This window comes from Alligator sinensis, unplaced genomic scaffold (assembly GCF_000455745.1).
Source record: "Alligator sinensis unplaced genomic scaffold, ASM45574v1 scaffold227_1, whole genome shotgun sequence".
NCBI classification, from domain to species: domain Eukaryota; kingdom Metazoa; phylum Chordata; order Crocodylia; family Alligatoridae; genus Alligator; species Alligator sinensis.
Window position 1 is genome coordinate 2,365,398 of NW_005841966.1, and position 17,821 is coordinate 2,383,218.

The 17,821-nt window shown below is 42.5% G+C and overlaps 1 protein-coding gene across 3 annotated transcripts in view; it reads right to left on the reverse strand.

Annotated features, from left to right (window-relative positions):
* Positions 1 to 8,547: 8,547 nt before the first annotated feature.
* The window catches only part of MARCH3 (membrane associated ring-CH-type finger 3), a 114,874-nt gene continuing 105,600 nt past the window's right edge, over positions 8,548 to 17,821 (reverse strand). For all 3 annotated transcript variants that reach the window (XM_006020723.3, XM_014518553.2, XM_025200408.1), the window contains exon 5: positions 8,548 to 12,659. In XM_006020723.3, the coding sequence (XP_006020785.1) occupies positions 12,501 to 12,659 (159 nt within the window). In that variant the 3' untranslated portion in view covers positions 8,548 to 12,500. The remainder of the gene's footprint in view (positions 12,660 to 17,821) is intronic.

Genomic DNA, 17,821 nt, shown 5'->3' on the forward strand with positions numbered 1-17,821 from the left:
ACTCTTTCCTGCCTACGGAGGGGGTCGGACTTGATGATCTATTGAGGTCCCTTCCAGCCCTAACATCTATGAATCTATGAAAAGAACAGACTTCAGTGTCAGTACCTCCTATAAGTCACAATACATACATCTTGGTGACCTACTGTCAGGATGGAGATGACTGTTCCCTTGCTGGTTGGGTCTGTCTTCTCTCAGTGGAAGAATCTGGATCAGTGTCTCCGTGGGGTCCCATTTCTTTTCTCCGAATCACCAGGGACGGAGGTACATGTCAATGACTTCTGACTGCAAGCTGTAAAACAGCAGTGCTCACTAGAGGTGCACCTATACATCAGTCTGTATCGTATCAGCATGGATAAAAGGAAAACTGACATTATTGGCAATCTTTTTGGCTCATGTGGCTGATAATGTTGCTGATAAATGCCACGTGCAGCATACATAGGACCAGGAATGCAGCCCAGCAGTTTGGAGAATGGCATCTAGCTAGTATGGTGGGGAGGGAAGGGGCATGGGGGCAGATGGAGGCCCCCACAGTGAGGGAGGGAGTGGGGCAGAGCAGGGTGGGGGACATCTAGGGGGAGAGCAGTTCCTGCTGCTGTGCCCACCCCTGGGGGAGGCATGGGGGGGCATGTGCCCCTTGGATCTGCACATGGTGCAAACGCCGGCTGCCACTGGGCTGGAGCTGGGACCGCGCTGGACTCTTCCCTGTGTGTGTGTGGGGGTGGGCCAGGGCTATGCTTGGGGTAGGCAGCAGTGGTGCTGGGAGGGGGGCCACAGAGTGGGCTACAGCCACCCCAAAAATTGCTATAGCCCCCACCCCCCCCAACTCCCACTTTCCAGCGTTGCCACTGCCCCCTGCACGCCCGGCGCTGCCCTGGCCCCAACCTGCAGTGACAGCCCACCCTTGTGCCACATGCAGATTCAGGGTGTGCACAACAACAGGAGCTGACCCCTGAACAAGCTGCTTCTAGCTCCATTCTATGCCCTGCCCCAGCTGTGCAGCCCCAGCCTCACTCCCTTGCTCACTGTGGAGGCCTTAATCCGCTACCCTCCCCACAGACTTACCAGCTGGATGGTACTCTCCAAGCTGCTGGGCTACATATCAGCAATTGGATTGGTATTGGCTGATATGGCTTGTTAATAATTGGTTGTTGGTATCAGGCCAAAAAATTGTTATCAGTGCACCCCTAGTGCTCAACTCTGGCCCTGCAGGTCAGATGAGTAGTGCAGGGCTGGTCTGTGAGCTTGATTGGACCCTGGTCTACTTTTGCCTGGAGCCCCTGTGCCTGGATTGGCCCTGCCCCTGTACACTGGGATCAAGCTCCTTTCCCTCCCCAGTCTGTGCAGCCCCAAGTGCTGGGATCAGGCCCCATGCTGTCCTGTGTACCCCATCTTGGACACAGGACTGGGCCACCTGTTCTACAGGGCTCCCCCTGGATCTGGAAATTTGGCAGCTGTGGAGCAGCAACACTGACACTGCTCTCCGGCTGCCAACTTGTAGAAAGCTCCATGGGCAATTCTTATTGCACAGTGAGCAGCATTGTGTCAAGATGCACAATATTGCCTCAATGTTCTATACTGACAAGCTAAGGAGCCATAAAATCCTTCCCTCCCTCCTGTGCAGGGAAGCAGTCAGCCTACAGAACAGAGGTATCCATCATCATATACATTTTTTTGGTACAACTCTACATGGTTGATCCTAATGGCCCAGCTTGGCTAAAGCAATTCCAATTCTCATACCTTCTCTGCTAGAGTGGTGGGAGGACCCACCATCTGGATTTCCACAGCCTGCCTTATGTGAATCTTGGATCTAAACAGTGGAGTGGGCCTACCTGTCCTCTGTTGGAGATGCTTTCTTCCACAGCAAAAGGATTTGATTAGATGGATTTGCCTGGGTGAGTGGGCTAGACTTTTCCATTTGGAATCATGCAAGATCGGGGGTGGCCAATTTTTTGACTGGAGGGCTGCTTAACAACTTTTGATGAGCTGCCAGGGGTAACTCCACCCCTTGGAAGGTGCTGTGCCCCCCAATCACCATCTTGGGACCAGAAGGGCCACCCCCTAACCCCTGACTTTGTCACCGGAAGCTCCTGGCACTGCAGCACATGCTGCCAGGTCAGGCCAGGCTGGCTGCATGCCTCCACGTGGTGTTCCTGGCACTGCAGGCGCAAGCTCCCCTTGCCACTCACTAGCTGTTCAGTCATGTACCATCATACGTGGTGTCTCCAAATGGAGCTTCCAGCTGGAGTGCTGGGAGCCCCACAGAGGTGGAGGTACAGAGCCAGCCTGGTTTGATGGCACACAACCTCTGAAAGCCTGCCTCCTGCTGGCTTTCACAGTAGCAGCCTCAGGTCAGTAACAATTGTTTTTTGGAGGAGCCCCATGGGCCAGATAGAACAGCCTCATGGGCTGCATCCAGCCAACCTCTGTAGAAGACCATCTCTCCTTTTTAAGAGGCTTCCATTCCAACTATCCTAACTACCAAGTGAAATTGAAGCATAGTTGCCTATCTCTTAACTCAGCCAAGGCGCACATGGTGATCATCTTTGCCCTTCTGTTGGAAGATGGTGTACTATTTATCTTTTCCAATCCCCCCGCCCTAATATCTCTAAGATTTAAGGTTAGATTCTCTACATAACAGGAACAGTCTTGTTGGTTTTTCAACGTGCACTAGCTTGCCTTGGGGTACTTGAAATCAGCAGTAACTCTTGCTTTAAGAAAGTCTAATGCAGACAAACCATACAATATATGAAATTTGGGTAAGCATTGAAGTTGCTCCTTTTGTTCTTCCCCAAAAGAAGTGGAAGCAAGTATATTTCCTATCTACAGCCACTAAAGAAATGGTTCTCAACCTTTTTTTGGTATGACACTACATTAGCCACCAACAGGACCTCCGGATCTGGTGCCACAGAGGCTGCTGGGAGCAGAGTGTGGCAGTGGCCCGGGGGGCGGGGGAGCCGCCATTGCCCCCTTTGTGCGCAGCGGCCTGCCCTGCCTGCCTACCCGCTGCTCCTGGGCTGCACGCGTGAGTGTGCATGTGTGTGGGCCCTTCACGACCCTACTGAGGATCCCCCATGACCCTGATTTGGGTTGCACCCTGAGGTTGGGAACCAATGCATTAAAGCAATATAAAACAAGTGAATAGCTATGAATTTATAGAGCTTAAATCTCCCATGTACTAAATGATTAAGAGTTTAATTGCTAAGAGTTGTGGGTATTTTTTTAACACTGTCACTTGATGGAAAACTTGGTATCTTTACATCTAGCTTTCCCCCCCCAGTCCTAAGTGGTCCATAATTGGGTCCCCCTCCCTCTCATATTTTACTCGATTGACAGCTCTCTCTGATGGTACAAAATTGCTCAGGCATTTGTATCTTAGCTGCATTCCTCTTTGCAAAGCAAGCTGTCAAATTTGCCCCCAAAGTGCATGATGCAAAGCTCTTAATGCTTTAATGCAGTTTGCAGTCTTAATTTGACAGAATTCTGATATTGGCATAAAAAGATTTAAGAAATCTTCATCATGCTATACAGCTCTCCTAAATGAAGTGAATGGAGATTTAGTAATATTTTGGTCTCTTAAACACATTCTGCCTCATCAAGTTCCTTTGCATTGTGTGTGTGTGTGTGTGTGTGTGTGTGTGTGTGTGTGTGTGTGTGTGTGTGAAATATATATGGTCTTCCCTTCTTGGGAATATTTACATCATTGCTATCTTTGTATACTCCTGACTTCCTCTTCCTATTCCTGTGAGGATTATAGCATTCACACCTCTTTTTATTTTGTGTCAATCCACAGTTATTATTTTACCAGGTGCAATTACTAATTGCCATTTGAATTTTACATGGATATGTTTATTCACTTAGGCTAGGGACAGAAATTACACACAAACTGGTATAACTAATTGGAAACCGGTTAAAATCTATAACAACAGAAGTGCAGTGCACATGAACCACTTTCAAAATGGCTGAAGCAGGTTTACAATAAACCTGCATGGATGTAGTATCAGACTTACTGATTGAAGGTAGATCAGTTTATTGAACTTGTGTCCTAGATCCCCTCCAGATTCAAGCTAGCTCAGTCCTCCAGCATCCCAGGATGCTTTGTACCTCCCCAGCAAATCCCCCCCTTGCAGGGTGGGTGGGCTGGTCTTGGGCCAAGCTGAGCACAGCAGTGTGCTCTAGTGCCCCCTGGCTTCTAGCCTGGGCCACTGCAAGCATGCATTGCATTATTGGCTCAATCTACGCATCTTAGACTAACCTGCAAAAATTGAATCAATTCAGTCTCGGGCTTTTTGACTATCTGTACTTGGCTCTAATGTTTCAAGCTTTTTTTTATGCTCATGTTTTCAACTTTGAAGATTTGAGTGTAGTTTGTTCTACAGAACGTGCACTGCTTGGGTGATTGATCACGTAAAGCTTTCTAACATGCTTCAATCCTGACTTGCACAGTTCCTTCTATGGCTGTATCATTTATTTTCTGTTCAGTTCCTAGCATCTTGACTTAGCGATGGTGAATCGCTGACTGGAATCAATTGACTTCACACTAGCTGCTGAACAGCTGCCTAATGACACTGATTCTGAAGAGCTGGGCATCCAAATGGCTGTTTGTATGATTTAAGGCGAAAGTTGGACTTCAAGTGCCCAAATAAAGGCAATAATTCTCAAGAACTTCAATAAATAGCATATGAAATGGGGGATAAGGAAGTTTAGACCTGTTACGTTTATTGGTAGTAATGTTGCTCTATCAAAGATTCATGATTCAGCTGTGATCCACAAGGTTTTTGCTAATACCAACATCTGGCACAAAAAATAAGTGTATGCAGCTGATAAGTATCCTATTGTCTTGTGGGCGAGAGCATGCTAGGTAAGTTTATAGAAAGGACAGTGATGCTGCACTTTGAGGCATCTAACAGCATATTATTGACCTACTATTTTCATAGCATACCCCTAACAGTCACATTCATGTGAAAAGTTAAGCCTTTTTATTGACTAAGAGTGGTACTGCTTATTTCTCCTATAGGAAATGTACCAGAAGCAGGGAAAACCTGATCATAGTTGGCTGGAAGTTGGTCAGCAGCATAAGAACTTTGTTGCTTTTGAGCAATGCTCCAAATTCAAGGAGAATTAAATCTAACTTAATTGGCAGTGTGAAAGGTCCTGGCCAGAGGGAATTATGTTCGGGGAAGAAAAATAAGCCTGCTGACCAAGAAGCAAGTCCTTATTTTCTTTGTGTAACCTTCAGTGTTCTCATTGCAGTGGTGCCTTGAAGAGTAATTTTGTTCCTAGAACAATTAACTCAACTGGAACTAACATTTCTATGAAGATCCCTGTTACATGATAATTGAAAGCTGATCTTCAACTGCAAAAGTACCAGATGAAAGTTGGGCATCTTTCATTTAATATTTTCAAAGATTTTAGAATCGTCTAGATTTAGCAAAACAGTTCAGAAATGAGCCAGAGTACTCATTTCCTGCATGTTAGATCTCATTTCTAATTCCTCTCGTTTACAGCCTGCATTACATTAACCACCATGTCTGTAAGCGGCAATAACATGGTACAATGGGAATTGGTGTTTCTTTTCTTCCTGGTGGCCAAAAATCTTGCTCTCCCTCCCTTTTATTTCTGGGCCCATTAAGGCCTTTTTTGCATCTTGCCTTTAGCTAATCCCTTTTACATTGTACAGGAAGCTCTTCCAAATTAGTCTGGTTCTGTGTTAATTGTGTTTGTGTGCACAAAGCAAGCAGGTTTCTGGTTGGAAATACATCCCCATCTCCTGAAATGTGTCAGAGGAGGGGATGGGGATGATTAATTTTGAGCCTCAAGTTGGGCAGATTCACACTTACTTTGGGTTTTTCTATATATATATATTGGAGGTAATATTAAAAACAAAAAAATAACAGGCATGGCTTGTTGGTCAAGAAAGAGAGAGAGAAGCTTATTGTCCCCTAGCTTTTTAAGAGCCTCCTGCTCCACTTTGGTAAAGAAGACATAACCAAGAACTTTCAAGATTCCTATGGTTGATCAACTTATCCCTTTTTTCTTCCTTTTAATTAAATTGGACGGGTCCTGAAAATATGAAAACCAGGATAACTTCCTTCCTCTCTATGGGTTGTTGTTTGTTTGTTTTAAAGCAAATGCCATTTGCATTTCCTGCTCAATAAAGTAGACTTCAGCACCTCCACTACTCAGCAGTAGTGGAGAGTCTAAAAGGAAAGTGGAGGACAGATGTATAGTTATACGAGTTAGACAATGAGAGTTGAAAGGGACCAGCCCTAACTATATCATCCCAGCCAGCTCTTAAAAACCTCTAAGGGTGGAGAGTTCACAACCTCTCTGGGTAAACTGTTCCAGTGCTTTACTACCCTCCTCATGAAAGTTTTTTTTTCTTTCTATCTAACCTAAACTTCCCTTGTTGCAACTGGAGATCATTGCTGTTATCTGCCACCACTGAGCACAGTCTAGCTCCGTCCTCTTTGGATCCACCCATCAGGCTGCTATTAAATCCTCTCTTTTTTCCTCCAGACTAAATACACCCAATTTCCACAACCCCTCCTCATAAAAATATGTCCCAGCCCTCTAACTGCTTCCATTGCCCTCTGCTGGACTCTCCAATTTGTCCACATCCTTTCTATAGCAGGGGGCCCAAAACTGGACACAGTACTCCAGATGTGGTGTCATTAGTGCTAAATTGAGGAAAGTGATTCTTCCCCTCTGCCTGCTGGCCCAGTATGCCATTCACCTTCTTTCCAACAAGGGACAACTGTTGGCTCATATTCAGCTTATTGTCCACTGTAACCCCCAGATGCTTTTCTCCAGAACTTCTGCTTAGCCAGTCAGTCCCCAGTCTGTACCAGTACATAGGATTGTTCTGTCCTAAGTGCAGGACTTTGCACTTGTCTTTATTGAACCTCATGAGATTTATTTTGGTTCAATCCTCCAATTTGGCTAGGTCTCTCTGAATCCTAGCCCTACCCTCCAGCATATTTACTATTCCCCATCCCCCCAGCTTGGTGTCATCTGCAAACTTGCAGAGGGTGCACTCCAACCCATCCTTCAGGCCCTTGATGAAGATATTAACAAAACTGGCCCCAGGACCAACCCTTGGGACTGGACGACACTTGAGAGACAATCAAAGGGCCATTCATTACTACCCTCTGAGCCTGATGATCCATCCAGTTTTCTATCCACCTTACAGCCCATTCATCCAGCCTATACTTCCTCAGCTTGCTTGTGAGAATGTTGTGGGAGACCATGTCAAAAACCTTGCTAAAGTCAAGGTATATCACATCCACTGCTCTTCTTGCATCCATAGAGCTAGTCATCTCATCACAGAAGGCAATCAGGTTGGTCAAGCATGACCTGGCCTTGGTGAATCCATGCTGTTTCTAATCACCTTCTTCTCCTCCAAGTGTTTAGAAATGGATTCCTTGAAGACCTACTTCATGATTTTTCCAGGAACTGAGGTGATGCTAACCTGTCTGTAGTTCCCCGGATTCTCCTTTTTTCCCTTTCTTTAAGATGGGCACTAGATTTGTCCTTTGCCAATCAACTGGGACCTTTCCCAACAGCCATGAGTTTTCAAAGACATAGTCTCAGTTCATCTCAGGAAGGTCAGTGGTGATGAGTATGCAAACTGTTAGAAATTGAATCCTTATAGTAGATGCTGCTTTAGAAAAATGTCTTAATATAAGTACCCGTCAAATAATTGTTGTAGTGTTTTATGCTGTACTCTATTCATATCATACTTATTTTCTAAACGTTATACTGAGTCTTAGCTTGTAAAGCTTGGCTGCTTACTGTGGATTTGTTGATTCCAGTACTTAATGTGGTTCCAGAATTAATTAGCATTTTAATCTATGCTAAATTCAAGACATGAAATGTCAGCATCTGTCTAATCTAGAAAACTATATATTTGTCTAATCTGGAGTTTGTCATATCCCCAGTTATCACTACCTGCAAGAATGGCACTGGCTTTCTCCATTTTGCACAGATGCCGTTAATTGTTTGTATGTGGCCTGAACTCCACACATTTAGGATAGTGATCTCTACCATCAATGTGTCAGGATGGTGACAGTAGGAGGGTGCAAAGGCAATGGAAGCTATATCATAGCTGCAGCTTCCCAAATGAGTTTGGCATATTCCTTCACTAAAATTTTCTATTAAAAATTTGAAATCAAGTACCACTCTCATCTCTACTGAGCGATTATAATTAAAATGAGTGGGAAACCCAAACCCAGTCATATGTGGAAAAGCATGATACTGTCAGGCAAAAGGAGAATGAGCTGCATTAAATAAAAAGCCATTCTTTTGATCAGTTATTTTCCCCACCCCACCCCCTTAACTGGATCTGTCATGTGATAGTACAATGGAGCCATTGTTGGGCTGTCAGAGGTCTACTAGCTCTGGCTTGTGCTGCAGGTATTTACTACTACTAAAATCTCTACAGAAGCAAAAAAGTGAATGTTGCTGTTTCTGTTCAAGAACTTCAATTTTGAATGTGCATGCATTCGAGTAGCAACTCCCGCGAAAAAAATCACTCCTAGAGCAGTGGTTTCCAACATTTTATTTTTTGCACTAGGACCCATTTGTAAACATTGATGGCCGGTCCCAATCCAGTGCCCCTCACTCCCAACCCCTGTCCCAGGCCCCAGCACCCCAATGTGTAGGGGAAGGGTAGGGGGTCCCCAAGCAGCCCCTTGAAGGCTGGAACTCTGCCAGCATGCAAGGGGAAAGCCACAATTTCCTACGTTTTTCTCCTTTAAAGGAGAATCTATTTTTAAAATTTGTTCACTACCCTTTCATATATTCGTGTGACCCACTTTTGGGTTGTGACTCATAGGTTGAGAAACGCTGTCTTAGAAGATTCCTACTGACCAGCTCTGCATCATTTCTCTGTTTGACATAACTTTGGTCCAGAAGGACTGGGGGAAGAGAGCATTAGCCACATTCAGCCTACTATCTTGCTGCCACTGGAGAAGAAAGGAAAAGAATGAGGCATCATAATGTTTCCTTCTGGTGAGTGTAAAACATGAAAAGAACATGAATAAGGGGTCTGAGAGATTACTAGCAGCACTCATCTGCATGTCAGGTACAGTACTATATAGTAATATTTTTCATAATAAGAACCTCTTGCCTTTATACCAAATAGGGAAGAACCTGTCTTAGTTGTTTCCTTAACTAAGCCATCTTCTGTGCTTAAAATGTTAAAATAGACTGCAGAATGTGAGAACTAAGCTAAACACAAACCTCTGGTTAAGAGACCTTTCTAACCATTAAGCACATTATTTTAACTCTGCTTTAATTAATTATAGTTTTCATTTCTTGGCTTCCTCATAGTAATCTTTGTCCTTGTTTATTGAAGGTAGTTCTGAGGTCAGTCCATAATACCAGTGATCTTACAAGTACCCATGCGAACTAATCAATTTTTCAAGCCTTAGAAAGATGACTTCTTAAAAGACCTTAAGGGAAGGGGCCTGATTCGAATCTCTCAATTTACATGCCTACTTCCATATCATGAGGTTCTCACCAAGTAAACAACTAGTTCATGGTTGCCCCTGCTCCTTTTGCATTCATCGTTGACCACTGTGATAGATTCCTCTGCTAGGCAGAGTAACTTCCAAGTACCAGAGGAGGTGAGACTCCACATTGATCTCGGGGACTCAGGGAAGTACCCAGAGCTTGCCTAGTCTTCCTCCAATGCATTCATGATGGATATGGACCATGTTACCACAATCTTCTACATTAAAAGGCCAGGTGGTACGAGACTTGCCCTCTGTGCAGGGAAGTGTTCTGCTTATGGAAGTGGTTTATTGGGTGTTCACAGGGCACTTCCCTGTTCTCCAAGACAGCCCTCCTCAGCCCATTCATCTCTGTACAGCAGAAGTGGATCTGGTTCATCTTTGCAGATCAGGGTCACCCAAGGGAAACTTGTTTGTGTTGATATTACCAGGAACTGCTGCTCCTTTTTTTTTTTGTTCCAGGGAAGGTCTGTATCCAGCTTTAGTGCCCCAAAATCTGCCTTATCCTGTGGTTCAGAATCCTCCTATATGCCTTCCCACCTATATCTTTGATCCTGCAGGCATACCACAAGATGATCCTGAAAGCCCATATATGGCCAAGATGATTTCGATACTAGAGCCTTTCTGTTGACATTAGTGAGGAATTGAAGCTTTCTGCCCTGGGTACCCAGACAAGGATGCCAACAGGAGTGTTCTGTCTTTAGAAGAGGTGATGAAGAGGAGCTGAATTGCAGAAAGGGGTGCACTACTGTTTAGCCTCTGTGTTGCACAGGATGGGGGCAGGGTCATGCAATATCCTAAAGGTATTGCTCAGGCCAAGGATCTCTGGGCAGGTAACTGAGGTGTATGCATGCCCACAGTCAGGGCACCCTTATGGATGAGACATGTCAGAGAACTCCAGTTGCTGGTAAATAATTTCTCTTGTGATGCATTTTCAAGTTCATACTTCAGAAAAGGGAAAGTAATCACTGACTTCAGATACTGTAGCTCTTAATGCCAAACTTTATGAATTTAGAGGAGAAAAGGTAAAGCAAGTTTTAACTCATTGTTGAATTAAGGTAACAGATTTCTGCAGTTTTAAAGTCTGGGCATTATTTGTTTTATCTTTTTTTATCACACACTTATTCCTTATTGAACATAGATTGTGGTGTATGGTTACAGGACACTGAACTATATCTACGTGAATATAGATTTGCAGGCTCAAGTCCATGATTTACAAGCAACAGTGATCCTGTTTCACTGTGGTGAAAGTAGTGTGACATAGGCAAAGTGGGCATTATTTCACTAGAGGAAGATCAGTTAAGAGTATAGATGGTATAATTTCTAATACTCTGTCAAGGAGTGATGACTATGTGGAATATCAAATATATGTCTTAAAAGGGGAAAAAAATCTATTGTCTTCACTCAAATTATTTGAGTGAAGACAGCACCAACTTGCTGAGGAGCTTGCGAGTGCATGCATTTGCTATAGCACCATTTTTAAATGGCTATCTTGGCTGGCAAGAAACACATCAGGTTGATTCACCTTAAAATATAGATCAACACCTTTGTTGCTATTCACCTTGTGCTTAGTTTGAAAATAAAAGGAGAAACCAAGCAGATGTTGGAATTACCTTTTAAATATGTCATGCTCTAGAAATCCATATTTTAAAATTGCAAGTAGGTTACGTGTCACTGGTTTGTCAGCAGCTTTTGTTAGTAGCTATTAGCAATTGAAGCATTCACTACCAAATGAGTCTTTTGACGTAAGTACATTTCCCTTCTGAGCCAAAACCTAAAAAATCAGTGATTTAATTGATGCTTAGAAAAATGCATGGCTGAAAGTAGGAAATGCCACCCAAGATGAAAAAAATTAGCAGTCACATTCCAAATCTGGTTTGGTCATGACACTATGCTGTTCTTACATTTTTTTTAAAGAGAGATTTAGTCTCAATACTACAATGAGAGGTCAGGGTTTATATTCACTTCACTAAATTTACCTGCCGAGCTGAGTGTTCAGCAGCTCTAGAGTAATACTAATTATTATGCAAGACAGGTCTGGGCTCCCTAGAAAACATCTAATGATCTGCTAATTCATTATGTATGCAGAATTCCCCTTACAAAATTGATGTTAAACAGTTAGGGCCAAATTCAGCTTTGTGTAAATACAAATTAACGTGGTTAAAGCTGGATTTACACTGGTATAATTTAAAGCACCAAAGTCTGCACTAATCTTCTCCCTCTGAACACAAAGAAAAATAACCCTGTAATGGAGTTCCTTTCTGGAAGCTAAACAATGAAACACTTTTTGACTAGGGAGATTATTGCAATCCATGAGGTATGTTTCTTTCACATACTTTAAATTTATTATTAAAAATACTTTTCTTTCATACCTTATGTACCAAACAACAAAGAATGTATATTTGTTTTCTAATGATTATGGTATTTAAATATGTCATTTTGTAGAATGCACCACTCCTTTAAAAAAAAAAGTTGTTTTAATAATCCAAGTTATTAGTATAAAATGTCCTTCAAATAAAATTAACTGTAACAGAATATCCATCTGTAATGCCATCCTCTTGGTTCAGAAAAATTAAAAATACAGTGCTGCGTCCCATCCAACTACCTAAAAAAAAAAAAAACGATACTGCAGAAACAGCAAACAAAAAATAAAATGAAAGCACTTTTTACATTTGTTTTGCATTGTTAATTATCATAGTTTAATATTTTTAAACAATAATAAAAAAATGAGGGTTTGCATCACTGATGATGCAGCTATTAACACAAGGTTGAAGAATTCCATACAGTATCTGCTAAATAAACATGTTTGGCAGCTTAGCAAATATCATATGACTGCAGCATCCATGATTTGAATTAAAACAGTGATTCCTTCCTCCGCAAAGAGTTTATAAATCAGAATAGCATACTACCAGGTTCTGGATGGAATCAGACCCCACCGGGTTTAAGAAAGTATATTTAGTGCATGGCCCCAGTGCAGAACTGCCGAAATCAAACGATTGTCTCCTTTGAGTTCCTTTTGACTGAATGCAGGCCCAGCAAGGACTGCTGGTTTGAAGGAACGTTGACAGACTTTGGGATTATGAGTATCACCCTCTGATTGGTCCGACGCCATTCATTGTATAATCTACAGTGGTACCTAAATGACACCTGGGAGAAAAAAGGGGAGGGGAAAGAGGTTTAAATCTAGAAACATCTTGTGTCCTAAAATGAATGTTTAGTATGAAAAAATGCATCCTACCTGTAGTGAACTGCATTCAAAATTAGTGTTTGTTTTCAGTCTTCCCTTTGCTAGTCGCTTCAAGAAGCCACTTTCTTATACTACCAACTCCTTTCTAACAGAACAAACTATTCTCCTGTTAACCCCACTATCTCTGTACCTCTGGCACAATTTACCCACTTCACTGATCTGGTTCTTGGCCATTTTCTTTGCTGAACTGTCCCATCCTGGAGCCTAATGGTTGGATAAATTCAGTAGCAAGGAGACGGCCATCAGAGGCCAAAGACAACTCTTGTATGGCCTGTCCCCCAAGTTTCTGATAGGAGAAAAATGGATGCGTGTGGGACAGTTCATGCTACAATCCAGTCTCGCCCCCCTTTTGCTGGGAGTCTTCAGAATCTATCAAACTAGCTGCCTGTCCCCCTCCATTCTGTTATCAAGCCCCCTTCTCTAAGGGATAAGTTGCCTACTCTTTGAAAACAAACCTAGCTGATGTGCTCCTTTAAATGCTAAATGTTGATAACTTGACAATACCATTGAACAGATGGTGAAGCTCTACAGGTAACTTTAAAGCTATGGACATACATAAGTACTAGTGGAGGTTCAGGCTCTCTTTCCTCTCCCCTTTTTCTGAGTCAATGAGTCAGACTCAAGATTGCACAAAAATACTAGAGGAGTTAATCACACTGTGGAAGAGAAATGCAGGGCTTCTTGTGTTAGCACGAGTTGTCTCAATTCAGGTGTACTTTACTTTTTTTTTATAAAGCTACTTATGATCTTCAACAAAGCTTGGTTTCCTCAAGAATTTGCACTATGCTAAAAATGGTCTATCTTGGTTCACAATTTAACTGAATCCAGACTCAAGTCCTGCTAACAGTGCCACCCTTTCTGTTCAATCTTTGCAAGTGGAAGTGGAGATGACTAGCAAAGAAAAGGCACTAACACCTGGTGTTTCAAATGGATCTGAAGCTAGATTAACATCCAGGATAGTGACCTACACTTCTTCACTAAGTGTGGTCTGGGCATGCAACAGGTGTGTGGAGAGATGGAATTAGACAGGGAGAAAAAGAAATACAGGCCAGATGACTTATGAGAAAGTAAGATCTTGCCTTTTTCTTGTGACAAGGTATTTAGCAGAACTTGTAGATTCACTAGAATCTAACAGGGCTATGCCATAAGTGGATCTGCTATAGCCTCAAACTTGTGACCTTTGGGATGTCAACAGTGTGCCTTAGTGCCTGCACCACTCTAGCCTCCAGGGGAGAGATGGAGAACTGGGCAAATCCAAGGGACATGGATAGGAAGACAGGGACAAAGGCTGAGAGAACAAGCAAGGCAGCAGGAAAGGGACAGCAAAGGAGGGAGAAGGGGGGATAAGTGGAAATTTTGAAGTTTACAGTTCCCTTTTGACCAGACTGTGGAGAGGCCTGTGTGTTTGTCTTCAATAAACTTGAATTTTCAGCCTGTAAAGATTGTGCACAACTTGGAAGCAGGATTTCCCTCCAAAAGGTTAAAACTTACCCAAAACTCTTACACCAGTTCTAACTGTATGTAGTATATTTTACTTCTGGCGTGAGGGAAGTGTTCAGAATTAATGTGTTAAACAGCTGCCAAGTTCCAGCCCTCTAAAGGCTGAGAAGTGATTGCTACGTAGATACAAACAGCCTGATCCTGCACTTAATGTGCACATAGCTACCATAGCTTTCAGTGGGCGCATCTACATGTGCAATTAATGTGACTGAATATACTCCGGTTCAATCTGAGCTGAAGTAAACCAATCCCCAGTGTCACCATCTACACATACATTTAAGCACAGTTATTTACTGCGCTGATGGATACCACTTGTATCTGATAGGTGTATCTAGCACCCTAACTGCCGCATACATGTAGACAGTGACACTTTACTGTGCAGCAAATTAGTCTGCCATGCAGTAATACATCTTGTGTACATGTGCCCAGTGTGAGCTTTTATGTATTTCAGTGTCTCAGGGCTTTGGAAAAGATTGGGTTGAAAGGTACTATGTGATAATTTTGATAAGGGGAGCTGCTATGCACAGACAACAGAATGAACCTGGATTACTAAGACTGCATGTGAGGATGATCTAGCCATCATTTGTCATTGATTTTTAAATAGTTGTGAAACCTGTGTTGAAGCTCCAGGAACTATGGGGTCATATGAATCTGCTGCATGTAGAGGTGGGGCACTTGTCTTCCTTCTGGGAGCAGGAAGGAAGTTTGCTTACATGAAATTTTCTCAGGTTGGTTTTCTAGTAGGGAAGAGCCAGAAGCGAACAATCCTAGTACTGATTGCCAGGGTGGTTGAGGAATGTAAACCATCTCTATTTTTTAAGTAATGAAAATGTCTTCAATAGAGCTTTATGTCCTTCTGGGTGTTTGTTTCTATTGAGAAAGATTACTTCAGCTAGCTATTCCAATGTAAAATCCTAGTAGAGACAAGGTAAATGTAGTTTTTACTTAAATACTAACCTTGACTAGCTCACTGTGGTAAACTGTGAAGGCCTTTTCTCCACCAGGCTCTTACTGAAAGGTCTCTTTGATGTATACCTTTTTATCTTTGCATTGCCATTTTAACATAAAGGAACTTTGAATGGTCTCTATAGGATGAGCTAGTAGCAATGGACATTAGGCAAATCTGATGGAGGTATTTTGCTGAAATGAACGCCATGAAAAAACCCAAGGACCGCTTTACACAAGTACCAAGCAAAGTCCTTTCAGGAGCAGCTGCATTGTTGAGCCATGGTGAAGCTGTTTGTTTGTCTAAAACATTTTCACAGGATATCCTAGTTAAGCTTGACAGCTTGTTTACCATGGGTTCTTGCTTCAAGGCAGTTTCCAAGTAATGTCAACTTTTGAAATTTGGCAACAGCCACAGCTGCTCACTATTGCATTGTAGAGAAGCTATTCTAATAACTCCTGAGGTGCTACAAAAGCAAGGACTTTTTAATATATATTACTGATTGGATAATAAGTCTGTGGCCCTTGCTATTAGCATAGGGGAATAAGGAGGTGGGGAATAATCCATCTTTAAAATTCACTTATGCTTTGTGGAATCATTCAGATAAACCTTTTACTTTTCACCAGCAATTATTTCAAACCCTTGAGGAACAACAACTGCTCCGATTTATACTCTGTCCCATCTTGCAGCAGTCAGAGAGACTGAGCAAGGGGTAAGTCAAACTTCCATCTGCCCTAAATTCTTGCTTTAAATAGAAATCTTTTGTCTGGAAGCTTTCTGCTTGGTTACAGCTGTATGTGTTTGTATAGAGATTGCAGAAACCACAAGTAAAGAAAGAGGAATTGCAAGTCTGTCTCAGGGTGGACTTTGGCTCTTAACTTTGGGATTGGGTGAAATAGCTTCCTTGCTACCAAAAACAGCATCTCATTTTCAACCCATTAAACTCAGTTCACTGCAATATAGCGGTTTGCAACTAAGTCATACGCCAGCTTGTGCTTCCAGTGGAAGTAAACCAATTTTCTGGAAGGAAAACAAAGATTTCTTTCTTTCTCTTCTCCCAAAACCTCAAGGAGACCTGCAGGTTATGCTTGTAGCACACATCTCACTCAGATGAAGATGTTCCCTGCTCTATCCTAATGGAGCACTTCAGCTTGAAGTGGGGCAGCTGTGGAAGCTTTCAATTCTATTCACATGTGTATGTCATTCTGTATGACTGTGTGTGTGGGTAGCTTTGCAGAGAAAGTTAGAGACAAGTCAAGGTTTCAAATGTAACTGATAACTGAAAAATCTGAGATGAGCCAGGCGACTTGCTTTTCTTTCTTTCTCTCTCTTTTTCTCTCTTTCTTTCTAAGACATAGTGGGCAGCACTACTGAAAATCAGACCCTTTTAATGTAGGCGACCAAGGCCACTAATCACCTTGGCCTACCTTAGAGAATTTACTGTTTTGCTAAGAAGGTATTTGAAAATGTTTTGCATGTATCATTCACCTTTCACTCAAACACAGCAATGGCTTTGCGTATGTACTTATGTCTTGCAAAGCCTCTGGCAGGTGTAGAGGTTGTAGATGGGAAGTAGTCATGGTGCAGTTAAGTAATTAGCCCCTACATCACAGGTTGTACTAATGCTTCAAGCAGTACTTCAGATATGCTCCCTACCATACTGAAGGGGTTGCTGTTGTGCAGTGAGCCACTGTTCCCTTCCTCTTTCCTGAACATCACATGGCCTTATTAGCACACCCACCTCCTGCTGGCCTTAATAAGAGTGGAAGTAGCTGTCCCATATGACCAGTCCTGTCTTTGCTGGGCAGTGGGCAATAAATGTACTTCATTTCAGTGAAATAAATGGGGGTAGGTATTTATAATATTTTTATTTAACTTGTCACTTTAGTCTCTGCTCCTAACAAATTCTGAGCACCACTTCCCTGCATATTCCTGCAGGAGAGAGCTTTATTGTGAAATGAATACAAAGTGGCATTTAAATATATGTTCTTGTTATCAGTGAAAATGCAATGGGCAAGCAGATTTCAGTTGCTGCAGTTTAAATTGTCACTGTAACTATTTTAATGAGTGGTGACATAAGTGTCTGTGCACCATGAATAATTAAACCCAAATATTTAAGCAGAGTTACTTTTTCATAGTTCCAAATCCTAATGGTATTTGCGAACACATAATTAAAAATCAAATCAGGCAGCATTTAGGCTCCCAGGGTGACTTACATATGCAGTACAAAAGCGTACTGAAGATCATTTGAAATCTGCAACCTCTGTATGGCAGCCTGCTGGATGGAATTAAGAACAGACTGCCTCTTGAAAGCAGAGTGCCACCTATTTGGTAGGGTGGCCTAGTATGGAATACAGCTGCACTTGCCAAAAGGAAATATTGCAGTCTATATTGTTTCTAGCAGCAGTAGAGAAAAGAAACTACAGGTGTCATCAACAAAATTTCTGAGCTCCCTGTAGGGTCCTGTAAAATGCTGGAAAACTGGCCAGAAGTCAAGTTCAATTTGCTCCTTTCCCAGAGCTGTTATATCTGGCTTTTTGCAGATGCGTGGACTCGGTGTTGTGTCCTCTTAAAGGCTGTACATATTGTGAATATTTGCATTTTAGCATGAATTCC